Raw genomic sequence first — 22370 nt, forward strand, 5'->3', positions numbered from 1 at the left:
TGACCCTCATTGAAACTACCTATCTTATCCAGGGAAGAACCAAGCTGAAGGAATAAAATTGTTTCTGTTTTGTGTCATTGTTCTAAGATATGGGAAAGAATCAAGCTAAACAGTATCTTCCTCCCTTTTTGGGTTGGTTTGGTCCGCTATGCAAGAAAGAGCTACTAAGATAAAGATGTTTATGCCTCTCCCCTGATAACAAATGAGAATAGCTATATCAAAATGAAATTTAAATATCCCCAAAAGGAAAGAGAAACTCCCTTTGTAGCCATATGAAGTAGAACCATAGGGGCTAGATAACAGAGATTGAACCAAATTAGTATGAATCTGTGAACTTAGGAAAATGTAAATAGACTCACATTATGTATGTCCCTCAACAATGTATGGATTGCTTTTCATGATATAATCATTTAAGATTAAAGGGTAGGATCACTTTTCTTTGTAGTGCCAGGGACATGAAAACTTTGACATCTCAGTTTTTCAACCATGTTCCCGAAGATTTCACCCTTAAGGAATCGTAGGTTTTCATCTTAATTTATGGAAGTCTGCCAGAAACCTGGGAAATGGCAAGTGAGTGAATCTTTTTAGTGGTAGGTAAAGATTAGGAGGCGCTAGAATCCTTTCTTTTTAATATTAAATATTAATTTTAAAATAAGCTTTGCAATTATTTTAATAGTTTTTTATCAAAAACAGTACAAAAAATAGATAAATAGCAGGAGTAATTTGATGGGAGGAGAGAATTGAACATATAATGGCTAGTATTTGTGCTTTAGCAACAACAATAAAAAAGTAGCTGTTTTACGTACACTTTATTCTTTAAACATAAATGCCACTTGTATTCAGCATCTAATTACCAACTTGGACTTACGTATTCTTCGAAATAGAGTTTGTTTCACCTGGAGACTGATTGCTGCAAATGTCTTTTCTTGTGTTTGTTTTGCTATTTGGTAACAACATAATTTGAAGAATTTTTTAAAATAAATGCAGAGAGTTAAATTAAGCTGCATCACTCTTATTCACATATCTTCTCTCTTATTAAATGGTAGCAAGAGGAATAGAATGCTTGCCTAGAATGGAGAGAAGGGAGTTTTTATAAGGAGGGTGTGATCACTGTTTGCCCACAGAGTATGATCAGTGTTTACTCTTAGGTATAAGTCAGTACCTAATGTATTATTGGTTGATTTGGTAAAAATTATGCAACTTCAAGAAAGCATAAAGCTCCTTAACCCAGCATATTTTATTCTCACTGGAAAAAAAATGGAAACCTGAAAAGGTATTTAGAAATCCATCCTGAATCTCTGCCAGGTGTTGAGCAGTATTTTAATAAGTGCATATGATAATCAGGGATGGTATTTAGTGTTATTAAGACAATGTTCAGTTTCTTTGAGATTCTAAAACCGCACGCATTGGTTTCATTTTAGCATATATGATAGGAACAATCTAAAACTATTCAATCTGTTGCCTTGTTCTGTAGATGTGTATGGACTCAGAAAAACATATGATCTACACCTTTGGTGGTAGAATTTTGACATGTAATGGCAGTGTAGACGACAGCAGAGCCAGTGAACCACAATTCAGTGGATTGTTTGCTTTCAACTGTCAGTGTCAAACCTGGAAACTTCTTCGAGAGGACTCCTGTAATGCTGGGCCTGAGGACATCCAGTCTCGTATAGGACACTGCATGCTATTCCACTCAGTAAGAATATTCTGTACATTGTCTTATGTTACTGTGTCATGTATCTCTCAATAGGAAAAGAAGTGGTGAAATCTAATTCTTCAGTAAGAGAGCAAAATTTTTCATTAGAAATAAATGATGTGTTGGCAATGATAGACAAAAACAAAGCTACCTTTAACACAGAACTGTTTGCTAATTATAAGATTCTTCTGTCAACCTAATAATTCCTAAGTAGTTATCAGCTGAGTACTAATCTAGGCACTTTTATGACTAACTTCACTGCTTATATGTAGTAGCTATTTCTCTTTCTTATATACCTTTCTACTTACTGTTTTCTCTTAGTGTCTAGAAGATCAGTTTTCTTATCTGTTCTTATTTTCCCCTCTGCTACTCTCCATTAAGTGCAAAGAATTAAGAATTGACTTAATAGAATTAGAATTAAAATTTATCAGCAAAAACCAGCATACAGACATTTCTTTAACCTTTTTATGTGCTATAGTGAAAACTTGGGCTTCTTGCTGTGAACATAACTTTAAAAATATACTGTGGAATATTTTTAACATATACCAAAGTAGAGAGAAGAGTATAATAAATTCCCATGTACTTATTTATCAGTTTCAACAGTTATCATTATTTGACTATTCATTTTTCATATATCTAACCCACTTATATCTTATTTATTTTTTTTAATGTTTCTTTGATTTTTAAGTTTATTCTTAAATTTTATTGTGTTGGGGTATTTTGAAGCAAATTCCAGACATTGTATCATTACACCTATAAATACCGTATTGTATCACTAACAGGTAAGGACTTTTAAAAAACATAATTACAGTATCATTATAAAACCCAACCAAAGTATTGACAAAAACGATTTCTTTATATCATTTAATATTGCATTCATTTTTTCCCTAAAATACCGAAAAATACCTTTTCATAGTTAGTTTATCCAAGTCAGGATCCAGAAAAGGTCTATGTATTGCATTTGGTTGTTATAGCTCTTAAATTTCTTCTAATCCATAACAGTACTCCCCTCTCCTATTTTTTTTTTCTCTGTATACCACTTATTTGTTAAAGCAAGTAAATCTAGAATTTCCCATTTTCTCAGTTTGACCAATTTTATACTCATGGTGTCATTTAACATGATCCTCTATCTTCGGTGTTTCCTGTGAGCTGGTGTTTAGATCCAGAGGCTTGAATTTAGATTCACTCTGCTTTTTAGGGCTGGCCAAAAGGGGAGTTGCAAGAATACTTCACAGCTGGTCTGATTGCAAGATATAAAGAGACATTTAATGTGTAGTTGTCATACTTTTGGTGATGTTAAAATTGTTCTGGTGGGTTTAGGTGTTAACAGCCTGATTGATCAATTATAAAGTTTCCTGTCAACTTGTTATCTGATGAGTTTAGCAGCCGCTGATAGACATAGACTATAGTGACTATAGTCATAGACTAGTCTATAGTCATAGATTTTAGTAGGGTTTGAAAAATGGTCATTTTTCTAATTACATCATTTCTTCATTTATTAACTGGGATTGTACTGTAAAAGCTTATCCTCGTTAACTAATTGGCTACCCTAATATGTAAAACACACAGGATAGGTAATATAAATGTTTGATTCTTTTCCTCTATCACCTTTTCATGTTAATGAGCTGAAGCTCCAGAGTTTACCAATGGTTTTTTTTTTTGTTTTAAGTATTATTATGAACTTGTGGATTTTTATTTATTTGATGTGTTTAATCCAATGCTGTCATTATTCTTTTTGATCCCCTAATTTTTCTCTATCTTTGGCCAGTGGGAGTGCCCACCTCCCAGTATACCTTTGCATATATGGACACACGCATATATGTATATATGTCTTTTTTAGTAAGAGAAAAATCATGAGTTCATACTGATATGTCCAAGTCAAATTTAAGATCATAGAGTTTTAAAATTTAATATCTTTGATTTTGTTTTTGTGTATCTTTTAAGGTTAAAATCCTGCTTCCTAGTGACGATATGTTACTTGCTCTGTCTTTCTGTAATAGTTTACAGAATAGCAAAACTAACAACAAAATCACTGAGTGCTGTTTAAGATTGCTTTCTGATTATTTTTCTGTTTAGGATATAGCCCACTAAGGATGGGAGTCAAAAACAAGAATTAAAATCACTAGAAATACTACTTCTCTGTGTGATCATGTCTCTCTGTGTGATCGTATCTTTGTATACAGGCTTTGTATGTAGGCTTGTTTCACTTTTTTTCAAAGATTATTTTTTCTTTTAAGTTAATTTTGTTTTCTAATTAAGTAAAAACATATACATAGTTCTAAAGGCAAAACCGTAAGTCAGTATCCTTTTGGAGATATATGGTTTTTATCCCTGTCTTCCTGTTCTGTCCCTTCCCCTATAGCTGTCCTGTATTAGTTTCCTTTGTTTCTTTTTGAAGAAAGAAACAAACACAACACACATTACTTTTTCTCCTTTCTTACACAAAGGCAGCACCCTATAGCCATTATTCTGCACCTTGCTTTTTTTTACTTTAATAGGATATCCTAGAGATTACCTCTTAGCAGTATATAGAGAGCTTCCTCATTCTGCTTTGTACCAGTATAGTACTCCATTGCATGGAATCTCTCATGAAATTACTTTTTTAGAGGTTTAAGTTTTAAAAGGATCATTCTGAATTCTTCGTGGAAATGACTATTTTTTTTTCTTCTTTGCCCTTTTTTTCTTATTTTTCAGAAAAATCGTTGCTTGTATGTATTTGGTGGCCAGCGATCAAAGACCTATTTGAATGATTTCTTTAGCTATGATGTGGATTCTGATCATGTAGACATAATATCAGATGGTACCAAGAAAGACTCTGGAATGGGTAAAGGCATTTAGTGATTCTTCTCTCTTGTCTTAATTACTTTAGGTAGAAGACTATAGCCCATTTTCTTTTCTTTCTAACCAGTCTTTATCCTTTTCCTATTTGTTTAACTGAAGTGATTCTAAGAGGAAGAAAACCCTCTACCAGCTAAACTATTTAATTCAGCCTGTTTAAAAATACTATATGAATTATTATTATTGTGATTTCCTTTGAGCAGAAAGACAGTATGTGAATTTCTAAAGGAATTATGTGTGTGCTTGTGATGGTTGATTGCAAGAATTAATAACTTAAAAACTGTATTATCCTGTATTTGCTAATTCTTTCCACCTCACTAAAGTGACTTGTATATTAGGCACATATAGTAGAGTATGTCTTTGTTCTGAGGGAAGACTTCACATAATTCATTGGTAATGCCATATAGCTTTACAAGCTCTGCATCCAGGAAGTTATTCTCCTGGTGATAGGGTAACTAGTTTGCCTGAGATAATCCCAGTTTATGTATAATTATTAATAGTGCCCCATTCACTCTCAAAAGTGTCTTATTTTGGATAATTTACATAGTTACCCTGCTTAGTAGTCACTTTGCCTGTGATTGGTACACACAGAAGAATGGTATTTGTTTAAGACCCAATGGTTTAAAATGCCTAATTAGAGCAATAGGGTGAGAAATTAGATCAGCTTGCTTTTCCTTGTATCTATTATTTATAAAAATATGTATATTTTTTAAAATAGTTGTTTATATTTAGGTGGAATTTTTTTAAAAAAACAAAAGATAACACCATCGTAAAAAAGTGCATGTGAAGTAGTTTGACCCTCAGGATCTTTCTCCCATACTTCCTACTAGGCAGAGGCTAGAGCTTTATTTTCTGAGGGAAATAGAGGCTCTGTGGAGGCAGAGGGAACAGGGTAGAAAATAGAATTAAGTCCAGGTACTGAACAGTGGAACTTCTAACCATTTCCCTGCTCTCATGATGCTAAGCATGTGTCTCCTACAAAAGGTTAGTATCACTTTCTCTGGAGAAAAATATGGCCTCATAAAAAAGATTTCCAGATACTGTTGTTTGGGGATACCCTCCCCCCCTCCAATAAAATGTCTAATCTTGCTGGCTGGCCATCAGTACAGTGGCTACGTTCATGGCCCAGTCCCCCTACTGTGTTGCCTACAGTTGTACACATATTGTTTTCAATTAAATTTTATTTCTTCACTCTTAATGAACTGTCAGTTAAGTATCTTCTGTATTAGGACCTTCCCTATGAAAGAGAGAGATAAAAACAAAACAAACCTGAAAACGGAAATCTGGAGTAATGCACTGAACACAAGTACATGAAAATAATAATGATCAAGATCACTTTTGGTAGAGAAAAGGTTACTGCATCCATAAAACAATAATAGGATGTAATGAAAGATCAGAGACTTTTGGAAATAAATTTTGTTAAAATAAAAAGTAGAAGAGTTGTAAGACATCTGTCTCCCTAAAAATAGACAAAGAGACAGAGATGGAAATTGGAGAAAATAAGGATATTAGAAAATCAATATAGGAGGTCCAGTGTTGAACTCATAACAGTTTCTCCAACTATGGAGAACAAGGAAATGGAGGAGACTAGATTATAAAACAAAGAATTAACAGAAGATTTTCCTAAACTGGAAAGTATTGGTCTGCAAATTATAAATGGCCCCCTTTGGAAGTCAGTACATTGAATTTAGAAAAAAAAAAAAAAAAAACCTTCTCAATCGGAAGGCACATCATTGTTCGTCGTGGAATTTTACATATCAGCCATAAAAAGAATATCTAAAAAGCTGCCACTGTAAAATAAGGTTAGATTCAAAGGAACAGGTCTTAGAAGGATAGGAATTTTCAGCAACATTGGAAGCGATAAGGGGAAACAAGGTCTTAAAAATTCTGAAGGAAAATTATCATCAACCTGGAATTCTATTCCTAGCCAAGAGGGAAGAAATAGTATTTTCAGATATAACAGGTTTATTGGTAGGGTATGTATTTGTTTGCAAGTAATAGAAAACCAAGAGAAGAATGGCTTAAAAATTAGGGAATCTTTTCTCTCACTGGACAAGAAATCCAGATGTAGATAATCTGGGACTGATGTAGTGACTCAAGAAATGTCATGAAGGCCCTCAGGTTCTTTTTAATCTTTGTTTTTCTATTTTTAACTCGCTGTAGCCTCATGGTGGCAAGTTGGCTGAAGTACCTCAAACATCATGTCTTCATTCCAGATAGGAAAAAAGGAAGGAGAGCAAAACGTACCCAGAAAGCTCCCTACTTACATTTCGTTGACTAGAACTGTGAAACCTGGCTTCAAGAGAGTCTGAGAAAGCAAGCGATTAGCTTTTCCAGCCTTTATATAGTACATAGGGGAAGGGGTTTGGAAATGGCTGTTGGATCGTGTAATTAAGAGTGTCTGCCACACAAGATTAAAAAAATGATAGATCTTTTATGCACTCTTTTTTTAGGAAGTTAGTACACCATATACACTAACAAAAGGGAGTAAAAGTAGTTAAAAAGAAAACATGCTGAGAGCTGAGGAAAAGAGAATCTAACACAGGAAAGCAGTGAAGGACCATCCCAAGATGATACCTGCACAGCAAAGCTATGAGCATCCAGTTCAAATTGGAGCAGGAGGACACAGGAAAGTAGACCTCTCTTCCTCACCAAAAGTGAGGTTTCCAGATAAAAGTAGACTAAATAGATATGTTTGAGCAATTGGAATAAAAAGGTGTTAATCAGTAAATAATACCTGATGTAAAAGAGTAAGGATATGAACATAGTAGGAAAAGAAGAAAAATTTTTGGAAAGCAGGCATCATCATAGTACATTTCTTGGCTCTACAGTGAGCAGTATTTTCCTAATCATAATAATGCAAAAACTACAATCAATTTAACCAAAATTTGGGATAAAATTTAGTGGGAGGATAGCATCAATGTGGTATTGATAAAGTTCTTCATCTACTATAACAGGAGGTCAGTAGGTGGTGATGTTATGTAAAAATATGGAAAGAAATATTATAAGAAATGACTAATAACATTACTTATCCTATCTAAAATTGTCTGTCTTATTTGTTTACTCATTTATTTTCTACTACCATAGGATAATGTGGAGGTATATGACTTAATCTTTGATTTCCTCTAGTTTTTAAGATTTAGTCTAATTTTCCATTAAAATAACTAGGCAGATGGAGGTAATAATCCCCTACAATCCTAATGCAGCTCTATCTGAAAAAGGTAGTGAAGATAGTAATTGGTTTGACAAGTATGTGTTGAAAACTCCTACATACTGGCTCAGTGCTAGACTAGGGAGGGATACAGTGGAACTAGATGGTCATGGTCTCTCAGAGTGCTTATAATCTATCTACTAGGTAATATTCTGATGGATTATAGTAGCTATTCTTTGTTTAGACCCTACTAAAAGCCAGTCACTAAGCATGGAGCTTTAGAAATAGTTCTAATTGGTGGTATTATTCTCATTTACCAGATGAGAAAAATTGAACTCAGTGAAGTAGTATCTCAGTAATACACAACTAGATAATGATAGAGCTGGGATTTAGAAGGTGGAGTGCAAAGAAGGGTTTTTTTGTTTGTTTTGCTTTGTTTTAGACCATACTAAACTACTTCCAAGATTTAAAAGGAAAAAGTGGCAGAGTGATAGTGGTAAAGATTTAGCAAAAAGTGCACTATAATAATAAGTAGACTTTAATGACTGTCATTTGAAGATTTTAAAAAATGAGATATTATTATTTAGTAATTTGCAAAATTGGTCAGTATGTTTCATTCATGGCTATGGATAGCTTTAGAGCCAGCATAGTATGATAATTGTTCTTTTTGTTCAGTTTTGTTTTGATTATAAGAGTAATAATATGCTCATTGTAGAGAATTTGAAAAATACAGAAAGATGCAAAAAAGAAAATATATCAAACCATCCAGACATAATCTGTTAACATTTTAATGTATTTCCTTCTAGTCTTTTAAACGTATTTATTTTATAAAATTTAGCACAATTTTATATTCTGCTATTTTTAAACTTAAATTGTGGTAATTTTTTTCATCACTATGGTTTTATTACTAAGACAAGTGGATTCATTCCTTAATTACTGCTATAATCAACTTTTATAAAATCAGAATCACCAATTTTGCTATGTGTTTTTAAATTTTTGATTGATATCGTAATTTATCCCACAATACAGACAAGTTCGTTGGTTAATTTAATAGTATTTGTTGGTCACCTACTAGCATCTAAGTTTGACCTTCTCCCTTCCTTTCTCCCAATATATTTCAGCGCCTTGTATATGCCAAGTATGTTTAGGTCCATAGCTATGGACCTAGGGGACAAGATCCCTTCTCTCAAAGGACTCATTCTAATGGAGAGAGACCTACACTTGCCTTCTAAGTACTGTGAAGAAAAAAAATTGGATGCTATAATAATGAGTATCATGGAAGGTCCCATTTAGGTAGAGTAGGTTGGGAAACCATCTCTGAGGACGTAATCTTTAAGATGTAAGAGAAGAAGTAGAGAATTAGGAAGAACCATGTTAAAAACTGAGAGAAATGCATGTACAAAGATTTCAAAGCAGGAAAGAATTTAATGTGTTCCAGAAACAGAGGGGGGGCTAGTACAGATCGAGGGTGAGGCAAGTTGATGTGAAATGAGGTTAGAGAAATAGTTAAGTCTGATTATTCAGTGCTTTGTACAATACAAATATAAGAAATTTGGATTTTTTTTCCCCCTGAATAACATAGAAGGTTATTGAAAGGTTTAATGCTAGGTGGTTTTTTCTTTTCTTTTCTTTTCTTTTTTTTTTAATTGAAGTATAATTGATTTACAATGTTGTGTAGGTTTCTGGTGTACAGCAAAGTGATTCAGTTTTCTGTAGTATGTGTATATATTGGGTTGGCCAAAAAGTGCCTTAGGTTTTTAAGTAAAAATAAAAGACACATTTTTCATTTTCACCAAGAACTTTATTGAACAATGTAGTCACCCTTTTGTTCCACTACCTTCTGCCATCTTTCAGGCAACTTTGTAATTCCATCTTGCCAAAACTTTTTATCTTTTTGAGCAAAGAACTCTTCCAGGTGCCTTTTACAGTCTTCCAGGGAATTGAAATATTTTCCATTAAGAGAATTTTGTAAAGACCGAAATAGATGGAAATCAGATGTGCAATGTCTGGTGAATACGGCGGATGAATCAGAACTTCCCAGCCAAGCTGTAACAACTTTTGCCTGGTCATCAAAGAAACATGAGGTCTTAACATTATCCTGATGGAAGATTATGCCTTTTCTGTTGACTAATTCTGGACGCTTTTCATCGAGTGCTGCTTTCAAGTTGGTCTAATTGGGAGCAGTACTTATTGGAATTAATCATTTGGTTTTCCAGAAGGAGCTCATAATAGAGGACTCCCTTCCAATCCCACCATATACACAACATCACCTTCTTTGGATGAAGACCGGCCTTTGGTGTGGTTGGTAGTGGTTCATTTCGCTTGCCCCACCATCTCTTCCCTTCCATATTATTACTTTTCATCTCCCATCACAATTTGTTTTAAAAACGGAACGTTTTCATTACATTTAAGTAGAGAATCGCGTGCGGAAATACAGTCAAGAAGGCTTTTTCCACTTAACTTACGTGGAACCCAAACATCAAAGCGATGAACATAACCAAGCTGGTGCAAATGAGTTTCAGTGCTTGATTTGGATATTTTGAATATGTCGACTATGTCCTGTGTGGTATAACATTGATTGTTCTCAATTAATGTCTCGATTTGATTGCTGTCAACTTCAACTGGTCTACCCGACTGTGGAGCATCATCCAGTGAGAATCTGCAGCACGAAACTTCGCAAACCACTTTTGACATGTTCGATCAGTCACAGCACCTTCTCCATACGCTGCACAAGTCTTTTTTGCGTTCCAATTGTGTTTTTACCTTTCTTGAAATAATATGCTGAAAATGGTGCTTTTTTTCTTCCATCTTCAATATTAAAATGGCTACACAGAAATTCACCAGTTTTGATAAGTCTTTTTTTAAATGCATGCTGATATGACAGCTGTCACAGTCTAACAAAATTGTTTCAAATGAAGTTAAAGACAACTAACTGCTGCTAGAGGCATCATATGGGAAAAAACGAACGAACCTTTTGGCCAACCCAATACATATGTATGTGTATATAGCTGTATACTGTTTTTCATATTCTTTTCCATTATACTTTATTACAAGATATTGAATAAAGTATGCTGTGCTATACAGTAGGACCTTGTTGTTTATCTATTTTATATATAGTAGTTTGTATCTGATAATCCCAAATTCTTAATTTATCCCTCTGACCCCCCTTCCCCTTTGGTAACCATAAGTTTGTTTTCTGTGTCTGTGAGTCTGTTACATGAGGTTCCACATGTAAGTGGTATCGTATGATATTTGTCTTTCTCTGACTTACTTCACTTAGAATGTCCATCCATGTTGCTGCAAATGAATGCTAGGGTTTTGATCTGATTAAAATTTTGAAAGTATCACTTTTGTCTAAATGTACATTTTCCAAGTGGTTAATTTTGACAGTATGCCTGTAAGTTGCATTGTCTAAAGCCTATATGTACAACCAGTGCTTTAACTGAGGATTTTTATGGCAGAATTGAGTATCTGGTTAGAACTACTTGGAAAATTTTCCTGCCTAAAAATGTTGCCATTATTACTTAGAATTGTGGAACCTCAGTGGCTCTGTTGGCATATTAGAGTGAAACTGAAATTACTTTCTTTTCATTTTTCTTTCTTATTTTTTTCTCTCTCCCTCTCTCCTTCCCCTAAGTCCCTTCCATCCCTCCTTCCTTTACTCTTCTCTCTTCCTCCCTCTCTTCGTTCCCATTTTTCCCTTCTCTGCTCCCTTCCTTAAGCCTCCTTTTCTCTCTCTGTCTGTCTTTCCTGTGCACCCTCCACTCCTACCCCACGGGTTTCTGAACAGTGGCCAGGATTGAGGATCACTGTTCTAGCTCTCCAGAGCCTATCTCTGTCCTTGATCAAATAACCCATGGCAAGTTACTTAATGTCTCACCTTATTTTGCATGTCTGTAAGTGACCCAAATTATATTTTAAGTAAAATAGTATCTCACTTATGGCTACTCTAGGAGTAGAGATGGTTTGACTCTCTAGTTTGGGCTGGTGTCATTGTTGGGTATGTCAGTTTTCACAAGTATATGTCAATACTGCCTACAGGTTGATCTATCCAGTAATCAAGTCATGTTAATTTTACTTCCTATCTTCTCTCTATTCCCATTGCTATTTCACTAGTTTGGACTGCCAACACCTGTTTGGCCTCTGTTTCTAGTCGTCTTCTTCCTGTGTACCCCATCCCTCCCCCAACCCATTCTCCACACTTTGAGCAGAATACGTGTTCTGTGTTACCAATTAAGTACAGAACCATACACTTCAACATTTATTCAACAGATACTTTTTGGTCACCTACTAGGTGCCAGATAATAATCTAAGCACTAGGGTTACAACTGTGATAACTTCATGGATCTTACAGTTGTGTATAGGGAGGAAAAAGAAGTAGATTGACACCTTACCTTTTGATTTAGTACTAATAAGATAAGAAAAAAAATTTTTTTCTTGATCATGCCGCAAGGCTTATGTGATCTTAGTTCCCCAACCAGGGATCAAACCCAGACCTCCGGCAATGAAAGCACCAAGTCCTAACCACTGGACCGCCAGGGAATTCCCAGAAAATATCTTTTAAAAAATATAAACCTGATGATTTTTCTTCTCCCTTGCTTAAAATCTTTTTATTGTTCCTCTTTGCCCTCACGATTAAGTCTAAACTCAGCCTGACTCAGATTCCTTTATGATATGCCTCAGCTTAGGTAGTTCCCCATTCTTGGTATCCACCCTCAGCTTGCCACCAGTTCTTTGTTTTATGACCACTGAATATTAATTCTCTATCGATAGCATATTTTTTCATGCCTTTGGGTTTTTGCCCATACTCTTTTCCCTACCTGAATCACTTTCCCCTACCTGAATCACTCTTTCCTCCTACCTCCAAAATGTAGCTAACTTGCGCTCATCTTTCAGATCTTAGCTTATAGATCATTGTCTCCTGAAATTGTTTAACTCCTCAAACCCAAGTTAGGAATTAGAGCATATGGTTCTAACCTTAATTGTTAGCACGATTCTGAATATTCATCTAGCAGTATAATTTTGACTCTGCTTTTCAAAACCTGTAAAAAAAAAGCTCAGCTGAAATACACAGACTTTATTCAGGATTTCTAAAGAACATTCAGTCTTTTCAGTACTCTAGATCTAAAAGTTTTTTCACTGGATTAAGTTAGACAAATCAGAAAACCTCATGTCAGAACTATGGTATATGTATTGTCTTCCCATAGAGTTACTTTTACCTGATTTTCAAAAGTCTGTTTAAGTTTTAATTTTATCTTACTAGATTATTACGTATTTTGTAAGCCATTCAAAATCCTTTTAAGGACAAGACGGTACTATTTAAACCTCTACATTATTAAGTATTCTTAGAAAATACCAATTTTATTATATGGATGCTCTGTAGCTTATTTAAACATTCTATTTATTAACTGTTCTTCTAAACCTGTTTTATTACAGTTAATTACTATAATTTGAAATGGACTTAACACATAATTACTGTGTTTATCTGCAGTTCAGTAATGTGGGTTACTTGATTAAAACTGCTTTTATGTGAGTTTCAAATTGGATTGTTTGCAATCTTAGAAGAAATTTGTGTGAACTGCTGAGACCACCAATTAGGGACGGTATATCTAATTATAAAATTGCTGCTGCTTGTTATAATTTTTTATTGAGTCAGATACTGTAAAATCTTAAATGATTGCTCTTTATAATTACTTAAATGAATTATCTCAGATTTAACATTTTAAGATCTGAAGAAACATCAACTCTTATTTTTTTTTCAACTCTTATTTTTTTAACTAGAGTGTAACAGTTTTATGTTCCCCTCAGAAGGAAACTATAATTTAAATCAGTGGATTGACAGCTGCTTGGAAAGAAGGGATTTATTAGTATTGCGTCTAACACATACATAATTACATCAAAATTCAGCACATCTAAAATTTGGGTTTATTTCTGAATAACTTTTGGCAATAAGTATGTGAACACAAGGGGTTTAACACACTCCCCATATGTAAGCTCTGTTTAATACTAGTTGAAAATTATGTTTAGAAGATCTGTCACACCACCAGAACTTTATGGTTTGCTAAAGAAACTCAGTCTATTATACTCAGTCTATTATACTGGGATTACTTTCTCATATCTGTATTATTCAGGGTAACAAACATATATTGTGTCTTCAACATTTGCCAGATGCTAAGTTGGGCAGTGATGATACAGAGCTCTTACAGTCTAATCCCTGTTCTATAGTAGTTAATGTGTTTACTTGTTGTGTTCCTTAAATCCTGTGGACTGTATTTTCCCACATCTGCCACTGTTTATTCCATTCTGTCCTGAGCATAGTGGCAGATTGGTATAATTGAAAGAATAGTGAATTCAGAGTCAGAAGATTTGGTCTCTCTTCATCTGGGTCTGCCACTCATCCTTCTGTAGCTTTGGCAAAGTTGTATAACTTCTCTGGACTTGATTATTCATCTGAAAATGAGGGGATTGGACCAGTTGATCTTAAGGCCTCATCTGGCTCCAGAATTTTGACAGTTAAATTTCATTCCTTTTTGCTGTTATCAGGCTGTGAAAATAACAAATGAGGGCTATGTTAGTTATGTCTGCAAGATATGATTTATCTATAAACATATTTTCATGAAAACCTTAAAAGCAAAATCTTACTGATTTTCATTTCAGCCCTGGGAATGTGCTTATCATGCTTATTGACATTGGGGTTTTTTTGTTTTTCTTTTTCTTAATCTGTGTGTGTGTGCGTGTGTGTGTGTGTGTGTGTGTGAGAGAGACAGAGAGAGAGAGATAAGTTCTTATGTTTTTGACCCTTTTAGACTTCTACAAATTAACTAAATAAGGGCAATTCAGCAGTACATAGAAGACTCTGAAGCTAATGATTTGCTATCATTAACATAGATTAGTTACTGAGCTAGGAAATGGTAGTGCTTATTTTTAATGTAACTAGGCTTCATTGCTTTCTATTTAGAATCTTTTATATTAGGTGTGCCATTATTCTGATAAATTGGATTATGTACTTTTTTTCTTCTCAACATTACTGGTAATAATAACTTTCCATAACTTCCCCCTTTCACTCTCACAGGGGTGTTTTTGCTAGTTATAAGCCTATAAAAGTATCTCATTTTTAATATAAAATTTAGGTTATTCAATAGTAAATGTGAATTAAAGTTCACCTGTAAAAGCAAACATTTGAGAACACTAAAGACAATTTTGAAAATGAAAGGTAATGTAATACTACCAAATATTTATAAAGCTACAATTTTGTACAGATTAATGGAATGGACTACAACAGATAATATAAAATATCCCTAAGTACATATGAGAATTTAGTATATGGTAAAGTGGCATTTCCAGTCAGAGAAGGAAAATAGATTATGCAATAAATGACACTGAAATGTCACTTAAGACCTGGCAATAAGCAAAAAGTAAAACCCTGACTCTAATTGATGTCTATTTATCACAAAAAATGCTAGGTAGACTCAAGTTTTATACTTAAGAAATAAAAATATAAGTCTAATTGTTTTTAATAATTTAGGATTGGGAGACCTTTCCAAACATGACACAAAACCCAGAAGTTATAAAGAAAGAGATTCAGTTTGATTTTTTGCAAATTAAAAGATTATATATGGAAAAATACTTAAATGTCAAATAATAAATGACAAACTAGCAACTGAGACAAAGGTTAATATCCTACTATATAAACAAAAGACTCTTACAAATCAATAAAAAAAAGTAATTTTCTAGTAGAACAATGGCAAAAAACGACATAACTAGGTAGTTCAAAGAAAAAAATAATTCAAATAGCTGGCAAACTTACTTCTATATAGATGCTCAGCTTCATTCGTTTTAAAAAATTTTTAAATGTAAATTAAAAGATCACTCATTGAATGTTGATATCTAGTAAAATATAAAATACATATACTCTTTTTTAAAATTTTAATTAATTTATTTATTTATTTTTGGCTGTGTTGGGTCTTCGTTTCTGTGTGAGGGCCCTCCCCAGCTGCGGCAAGTGGGGGCCACTCTTCATCGCGGTGCACGGGCCTCCCACTATCACGGCCTCTCCCGTTGCGGAGCATAGGCTCCAGACGCGCAGGCTCAGCAGTTGTGGCTCACGGGCCCAGTCGCTCTGCCGCATGTGGGATCCCCCCAGACCAGGGCTCGAACCTGCGTCCCCTGCATTGGCAGGCGGACTCTCAACCACTGCACCACCAGGGAAGCCCAAAATACATATACTCTTTGACCAAGCATTTTTTTCAAGGAATTTATCCTACTTACATACTTGTACAGACACATAAAAAATAAGTTGTACAGAGATACTTATTGTGGTATTGTTTGCAAAAGTTAAAGAATCTGGAAACAACTTTAATTATCCACCAATAGGTAACCAGTTAAATAAATTGTGGTTGATCTATTCAGTGAGATGAATTCTTTGTAGCTTAATGCAACTGAGATAGATCAGTAAGTACTACATCACTGAGTGTCAAAAGCTAGTTGGAATTTTACAAAAAGCAAATAATGAGTGGTAGAAACCCAGGTTCAGGTAAAATAATAGAAGTTCTAAAATAATCCTAAAATTTATATGGAACCACAGAAGACCCAGAATTGCAAAAACAATACTGAGAAAGAAGGACAAAGCTGGAGGGTATAACCCTTCCAGACCTCAGACTATACTACAAAGCTGCAGTAATCAAAAGAGCATGGTATTGGCACAAAACAGACATATAGATCAATGGAACAGAATAGGGAGCCCAGAAATAAACCCACGTACTTAATGGTCAATTAATCTACAACAAAAGGGGCAAGAATATACAATGGAGAAAAAACAATCTCTTCAACAAGTGGTGTTGGGAAAGTTGGACAGCTACATGTAAAACAATGACATTAGAACATTGCCTCATACAAAAATAAACAAAAATAAACTCAAACTCATCCATATACAAAAATAAACTCAAAATGGTTTGAAGACCTAAATGTAAGATGACACCATAAAACTCCAAGAAGAAAACATAGGTGGAACACTCTTTGACATAAATCGTAGCAATATTTTCTTAGATCAGTCTCCCAAGGCAAAAGAAATAAAAGCAAAAATAAACAAATGGGACCTAATCAAGCTTAAAAGCTTTTGCACAGCAAAGGAAACCATCAACAAAACAAAAAGACGACCTACGGAATGGGAGAAAACATTTGCAAATGATGCAACCAACAAGAGGTTAATATCCAAAGCATACAAAGAGCTCATACAACTCAATATCAGAAAACAAACAATCAAAAAATGGGCAGAAGACCTGAATGGACATTTTTCCAAAGAAGACATACTGATGACTAACAGGCACGTGAGAAGATGCTCAGCATTGCTAATTATTAGAGAAATGCAAATCAAAACCACAATGAGGTATCCCCTCACACCTGTCAGAATGGCTATCATCAAAACGTCTACAAATAACAAACGTTGGAGGGGATGTGGAGAAAAGGGAACCCTCATGCACTGTTGGTGAAATGTAAACTGGTGCAGCCACTATGTAAAACAGTGTGGAGATTCCTTAAAAAACTAAAAATAGGACTGTCATATGATCCAGCAATCCCACTCCTGGGTATATATCTGGAAAAAACAAAAACTTTAATTTGAAAAGATACATGTACCCCAATGTTCATAGCAACACTATTTATAATAGTCAAGACATAGAAGCAACCCAGGTGCCTGTCAACATATGATTGGCCTAAGAAGGTGTGGGTGGGGTGTGTGTGTGTGTGTGTGTGTGTGTGTATTACTCAGCCATAAAAAAGAATGAATTATTGCCATTTGCAGCAACATGGATGGACTTAGAGAATATAATGATTAGTGAAATGTCAGAAAAAGACAAATACTATATGATATCACTTATATGTGGAATCTACAAAGTAATACAAATGAATCTATATGCAAAACAGAAACAGACTCACAGACGTAGAAAAAAACTTCTGGTTACCAAAAGGGAGGGGGGAGGAGGGACAAATTAGGAATATGGGATTAACAGATACAAACTACTGTACATAAATTAGATAAACAACAGGGATTTACTGTATAACACAGGGAATTATACCCAATATCTTATAATAACCTATAATGGAATATAATCTGCAAAGAAAAGAATCACTATGCTGTACACCTGCAGCTAACACAATATTGTAGATCAACTATATTTCAATGAAAATAAATAGTAGGAGTTCCAAACTAGAGTTACTGCTAGAGCTGAGTAGAATCTCATTCAACATTTAAAATGTCCCAGATTAGAAGATAAGAATGTGGCAGACACTATCGGTTACTACCCTATAATCATTAGCTCTTTCTTGTTAACCAAACCATGATTTTGTTTACTGGCAAGTTGCCCAGCCCCAGGGGTCGAATAGTGATTAGTCTAAAACAGTTATTGTTATCCTTTGCCAGATTATTTCACTTTCCCTGCCTCCCATGTGACATAGTTCTGGCCAATGAGACATAAGGAAAGTATCCTAGAGGACATTTGAGGAAAATATCTTCCCTAAGAAAATAGATGCTGAAAGAGTCCTTTCCCTCCCTGGTTTGAATACTCTACAAAACAATGTGATGCTTAGAGCTGGTACTGGCAACTTTCAGAAATGAGTGGAAGGCCAAGAGAATTGTAGGGCTGTTCACCTATCACTGTTATTTGGTTGAATTGCTGAAACCATGCTGGAACTGTCTACTTGCAAAAATTTGTTTTATTTGCTAATTAATCTACCATTATTCAGGTTTTCCGTTACTTGAAGCTGAAAATATCCTAACAAATAGAGAATTTGTGGAAATCTGTTTTTATTAAATTTCATATTTCTGTGGCAGTTCTAAAAATTATTTTTTCCTCTATCTTAATTAGTCATAATAATGAATATGTATGTCCACTGGATCATGAAGCAGAAATAGAGTTCAGATTAGTTCATGAATTAATGCAAAAAGGTATCTTCCTCAGGAATTGAAATGCCTTCAAAAATATTTCTCTTGGGCTTCCCTGGTGGCGCAGTGGTTAAGAAACCGCCTGCCACTGCAGGGGACACGGGTTCGAGCCCTGGTCCGGGAAGATCCACATGCCGCAGAGCAACTAAGCCTGTGAGCCACAGCTACTGAGCCTGCGCTCTAGAGCCCGTGAGCCACAACTACTGAGCCCGCATGTCACAACTACTGAAGCCCACGTGCCTAGGGCCCATGCTCCGCATCAAGAGAAGCCACCACAATGAGAAGCCCATGCACTGCAACAAAGAGTAGCCCCCACTTGCCACAACTAGAGAAAGCCTGCATGCAGCAACAAAGACCCAACGCAGCCATAAATAAATGAATGAATAAATAAATTTATTTAAAATATATATATATATATATATATATATATTTCTGTTACATTTTTATCCTCCCAATAGGGTTTCCTTATGTTACAAATTCTTGTAATCTCCTCCTATTAGGTAAATCAAAAAAGGAGGGGGAAAAAAATGTGATTCAGACTGTCAGATAAAATATTTTACTTAATTTCCCTTTTACCTGTCCTATTTCAAGTTTTAAAGATGCTAAAGAAAAAATAGGAGAGTTGAACGATTATCATTGTAATTTCCTGGAAAAACTATAAAAATAACAGGTTGGCAGTGATAGTTGTTTGTTGTACAATTCTTATTCTCTATTTTCTCAGACATTTTGTCCTTTCAAAATGTGTTCCTGATTAACATATGATCTTGTTTACTGATCTGTTTGCTTAATTTTTCTTGGTGAGTCAGTTTATAAAGACTGGTTAAGATTCTTGGCATTCAGTCAAGCTTTTTGGCAGTTGAATCTGGAATGTTTTAAAATATTCTATGTTGCAAATCTTCTATCCTTTCCCCCTCCTGTGGATACTGCCCATTAGAAACTATTAAATTGAAAAGATAGGCTTGTTTTCTTATTGGGAAGAGAATTAATACAGAAAACTGTATTCATCATTATGACATGTTGGAATGAAAGTTTCTTTCTTGGTTTTGACCTTTAGGTCTTTTTAGTTTTTGATAATGCCATTTTTGTTCAACCAGTTTTTATTTTATAAAATTATTACAAATGTAGTGCAATGTGCATAATTAATAAAGCAGAATTCAAACAGTATAAAATGCTATGAAGTGAAAAGTATTTCTGGCAAAGTGGCAAACTGACACAGGCTACTGATTCCCTTCCCCAAAATCAATCCTGAAAAAATGAGAGGCAGCTGCCTCCAGGAACTGTTTGAGATACAGGCTGTCTCTCCACTAAAATACCTTGAGTTAATTCTTGCTCCTTCACTGTAGAAACTAGCAATAGTAGCCCATACCACTTACGCCAGAATCCAAAGAACAACATTATGGCAGTGCAGAAACTCTAGTGGAGTTAAGGATTGATGAAAACAGATGTGGACTGACCATCTACTCTCAGTAATTCATTTCTTCCTCTCCTCTCCCTTCAAGTCCAGGGAGACTACCTTCTACTTCCTCCAAAGGGTTTAAAGCTAGGAAACCCTTGCATAGAGTGTGGTAGTAAATGGAAGTGATAAACCGGTTCTCTGTTCTAGGCTTCGCTATCTGCCTGATGACTCTTCCCCTCCAGTTTTCTTAAACTCATTGGTGCTGATGGTAGTTAAGGCCTGGCCTTTGGTGTCCCCTAATACATATCTCAATAGAAGGACTTGCTGATACCTGAAAAACATTACCTCACAGACCAATATAACTAAACATTTGAGGACTACATCTCAAAAGAAATCAATAAACTGACAACATACATGATCTAAAGCAGCATTATTACAGTAGATGAACCAAGAATTTAAAACAACCATGATCAGTATAGTTAAATATATAAGGGAACATATTAGTAATATGAAATAAGATCTAAAAATCATAAAAACCAAATGGAAATATTAGAAATGAAAAATATGTTTGAAATGAGGAATGCAACAAATATTATAAATAGAATAGATATAAATGAATTAGTGGAATCAGTTGAAAGACTAGAATGAGCACTCTTCCAGGAAGAAACAGGAAAGAAAAAAAAAAAGATGAAGAGATGGAAAATAGAGCAACACCCCAGTGTTCATTGCAGCACTGTTTACAATAGCCAAGACGTGGAATGTCTAACAACCTAAATGTCCATCGACAGATGAATGGATAAAGAAGATGTGGTACATGTATACAATGAAATGTTACTCAGCCATTGAAAAGAATGAAATAATGCCATTTGTAGCAACATGGATGGACCTGGAGATTATCGTACTAAGTGAAGTAAGTCAGACAGAGAAAGACAAATATATGATGTTGCTTATGTGCGGAATCTAAAAAAATGATGCAAATGAACTTATTTACAAAACAGAAACAGACTCACAGACTTAGAGAACGAACTTACGGTTACCAGGGGGGACGGGTGGTGGGGAGGGATAGATTGGGAGTTTAGGATTGACATGTACACACTGCTATATTTAAAATAGATAACCAACAAGGACCTACTGTTTAGCACAGGGAACTCTACTCAATATTCTGTAATAACCTAAATGGGAAAAGAATTTGAAAGAGAATAGATACTTGTATATGTAAAAAAAAAAGAAAAACAAAGGATATGGATAAGAGTTGTACAAGTACCAACATCTTAACAGCAATTCCAGGAGAAGACAAAAATGAAAATTTAAGAAGTTGAAATAATTGATGAAATAAGAGGTAAATTTCCTAGAATTCAGAAAAGGTGAAAGGCTTCAGATTGGTGAAAGGGCTTATAGTATGCTAAATGGGAAAAATAAGGGGGAACACATACCTAGGCATATTTATTAAAGTAAAATTAAGAATATTAAAGAGGGCTTCCCTGGTGGCGCAGTGGTTGAGAATCTGCCTGCCAATGCAGGGGACACGGGTTCGAGCCCTGGTCCGGGAAGATCCCACATGCCGCGGAGCAGCTGGGCCCGTGATCCACAGTTTCTGAGCCTGCGCGTCTGGAGCCTGTGCTCCGCAACAAGAGAGGCCGCGGTAGTGAGAGGCCCGTGCACCGCGATGAAGAGTGGCCCCCGCTTGCCACAACTAGAGAAAAGCCCTCGCACAGAAACGAAGACCCAACACAGCCAAAAATAAATAAATAAATTTAAAAAAAATTAAAAAAAAAAAAAAAAAGAATATTAAAGGCATAAAGGAAATTCTGAAAGATTTCAGAGAGAAAGAGCAGATCACCTGCAGGGAACAAGAAGATAGAGAGCTAGGTATCAGCTCAACAGCAATAGTGAATGGAAGAAAATAGTAAACTTTAAAAATACTCAAGGAAAATGTCTTTGAACCAAGCAATTTATATCCTCCTAACTTTCATACGAGGATAAAATAAAATATTATCAGGTATTTTTGCCTCGAAGCTTTACATATGGAAACCCATTTGAAAGCAAGATTCATGAGAAATCTAGAAGTGAGAGGTGGTGATCAAATTATCTTGAGGAAATTTATTGTTGACTGAAGACAGTTCTAAGCAGTGAAAATGTGATGGGGGAGGGGAATGGGGCACCGTATAAATTCAGGTGTTGTGATTGGACTTACAGGGAAGAACATGTTCTGTAATATTAAAACTTTTTCATTCCAAAATGTCTTATACAAGACTTAAGACCTAATGGGTCTTTATTTTCTTTCAAGCTTCCTTTTCTTTTCCTGTGTCATACATCACTGCCAGTGTTTCTTATATCCCATGTCATTCTT

General features: G+C 35.0%; 1 protein-coding gene across 4 annotated transcripts in view; it reads left to right on the forward strand.

Moving 5' to 3' along the window:
- The window catches only part of MKLN1 (muskelin 1), a 326912-nt gene that overhangs the window by 273722 nt on the left and 30820 nt on the right, over positions 1-22370 (forward strand). For all 4 annotated transcript variants that reach the window (XM_061198731.1, XM_061198728.1, XM_061198730.1 and 1 more), the window contains 2 exons: positions 1475-1696; positions 4391-4520. In XM_061198731.1, coding sequence (XP_061054714.1) covers positions 1475-1696; positions 4391-4520 — 352 coding nt within the window. The remainder of the gene's footprint in view (positions 1-1474; positions 1697-4390; positions 4521-22370) is intronic.

Source organism: Eubalaena glacialis, chromosome 8 (assembly GCF_028564815.1).
Source record: "Eubalaena glacialis isolate mEubGla1 chromosome 8, mEubGla1.1.hap2.+ XY, whole genome shotgun sequence".
Lineage (NCBI taxonomy): Eukaryota > Metazoa > Chordata > Mammalia > Artiodactyla > Balaenidae > Eubalaena > Eubalaena glacialis.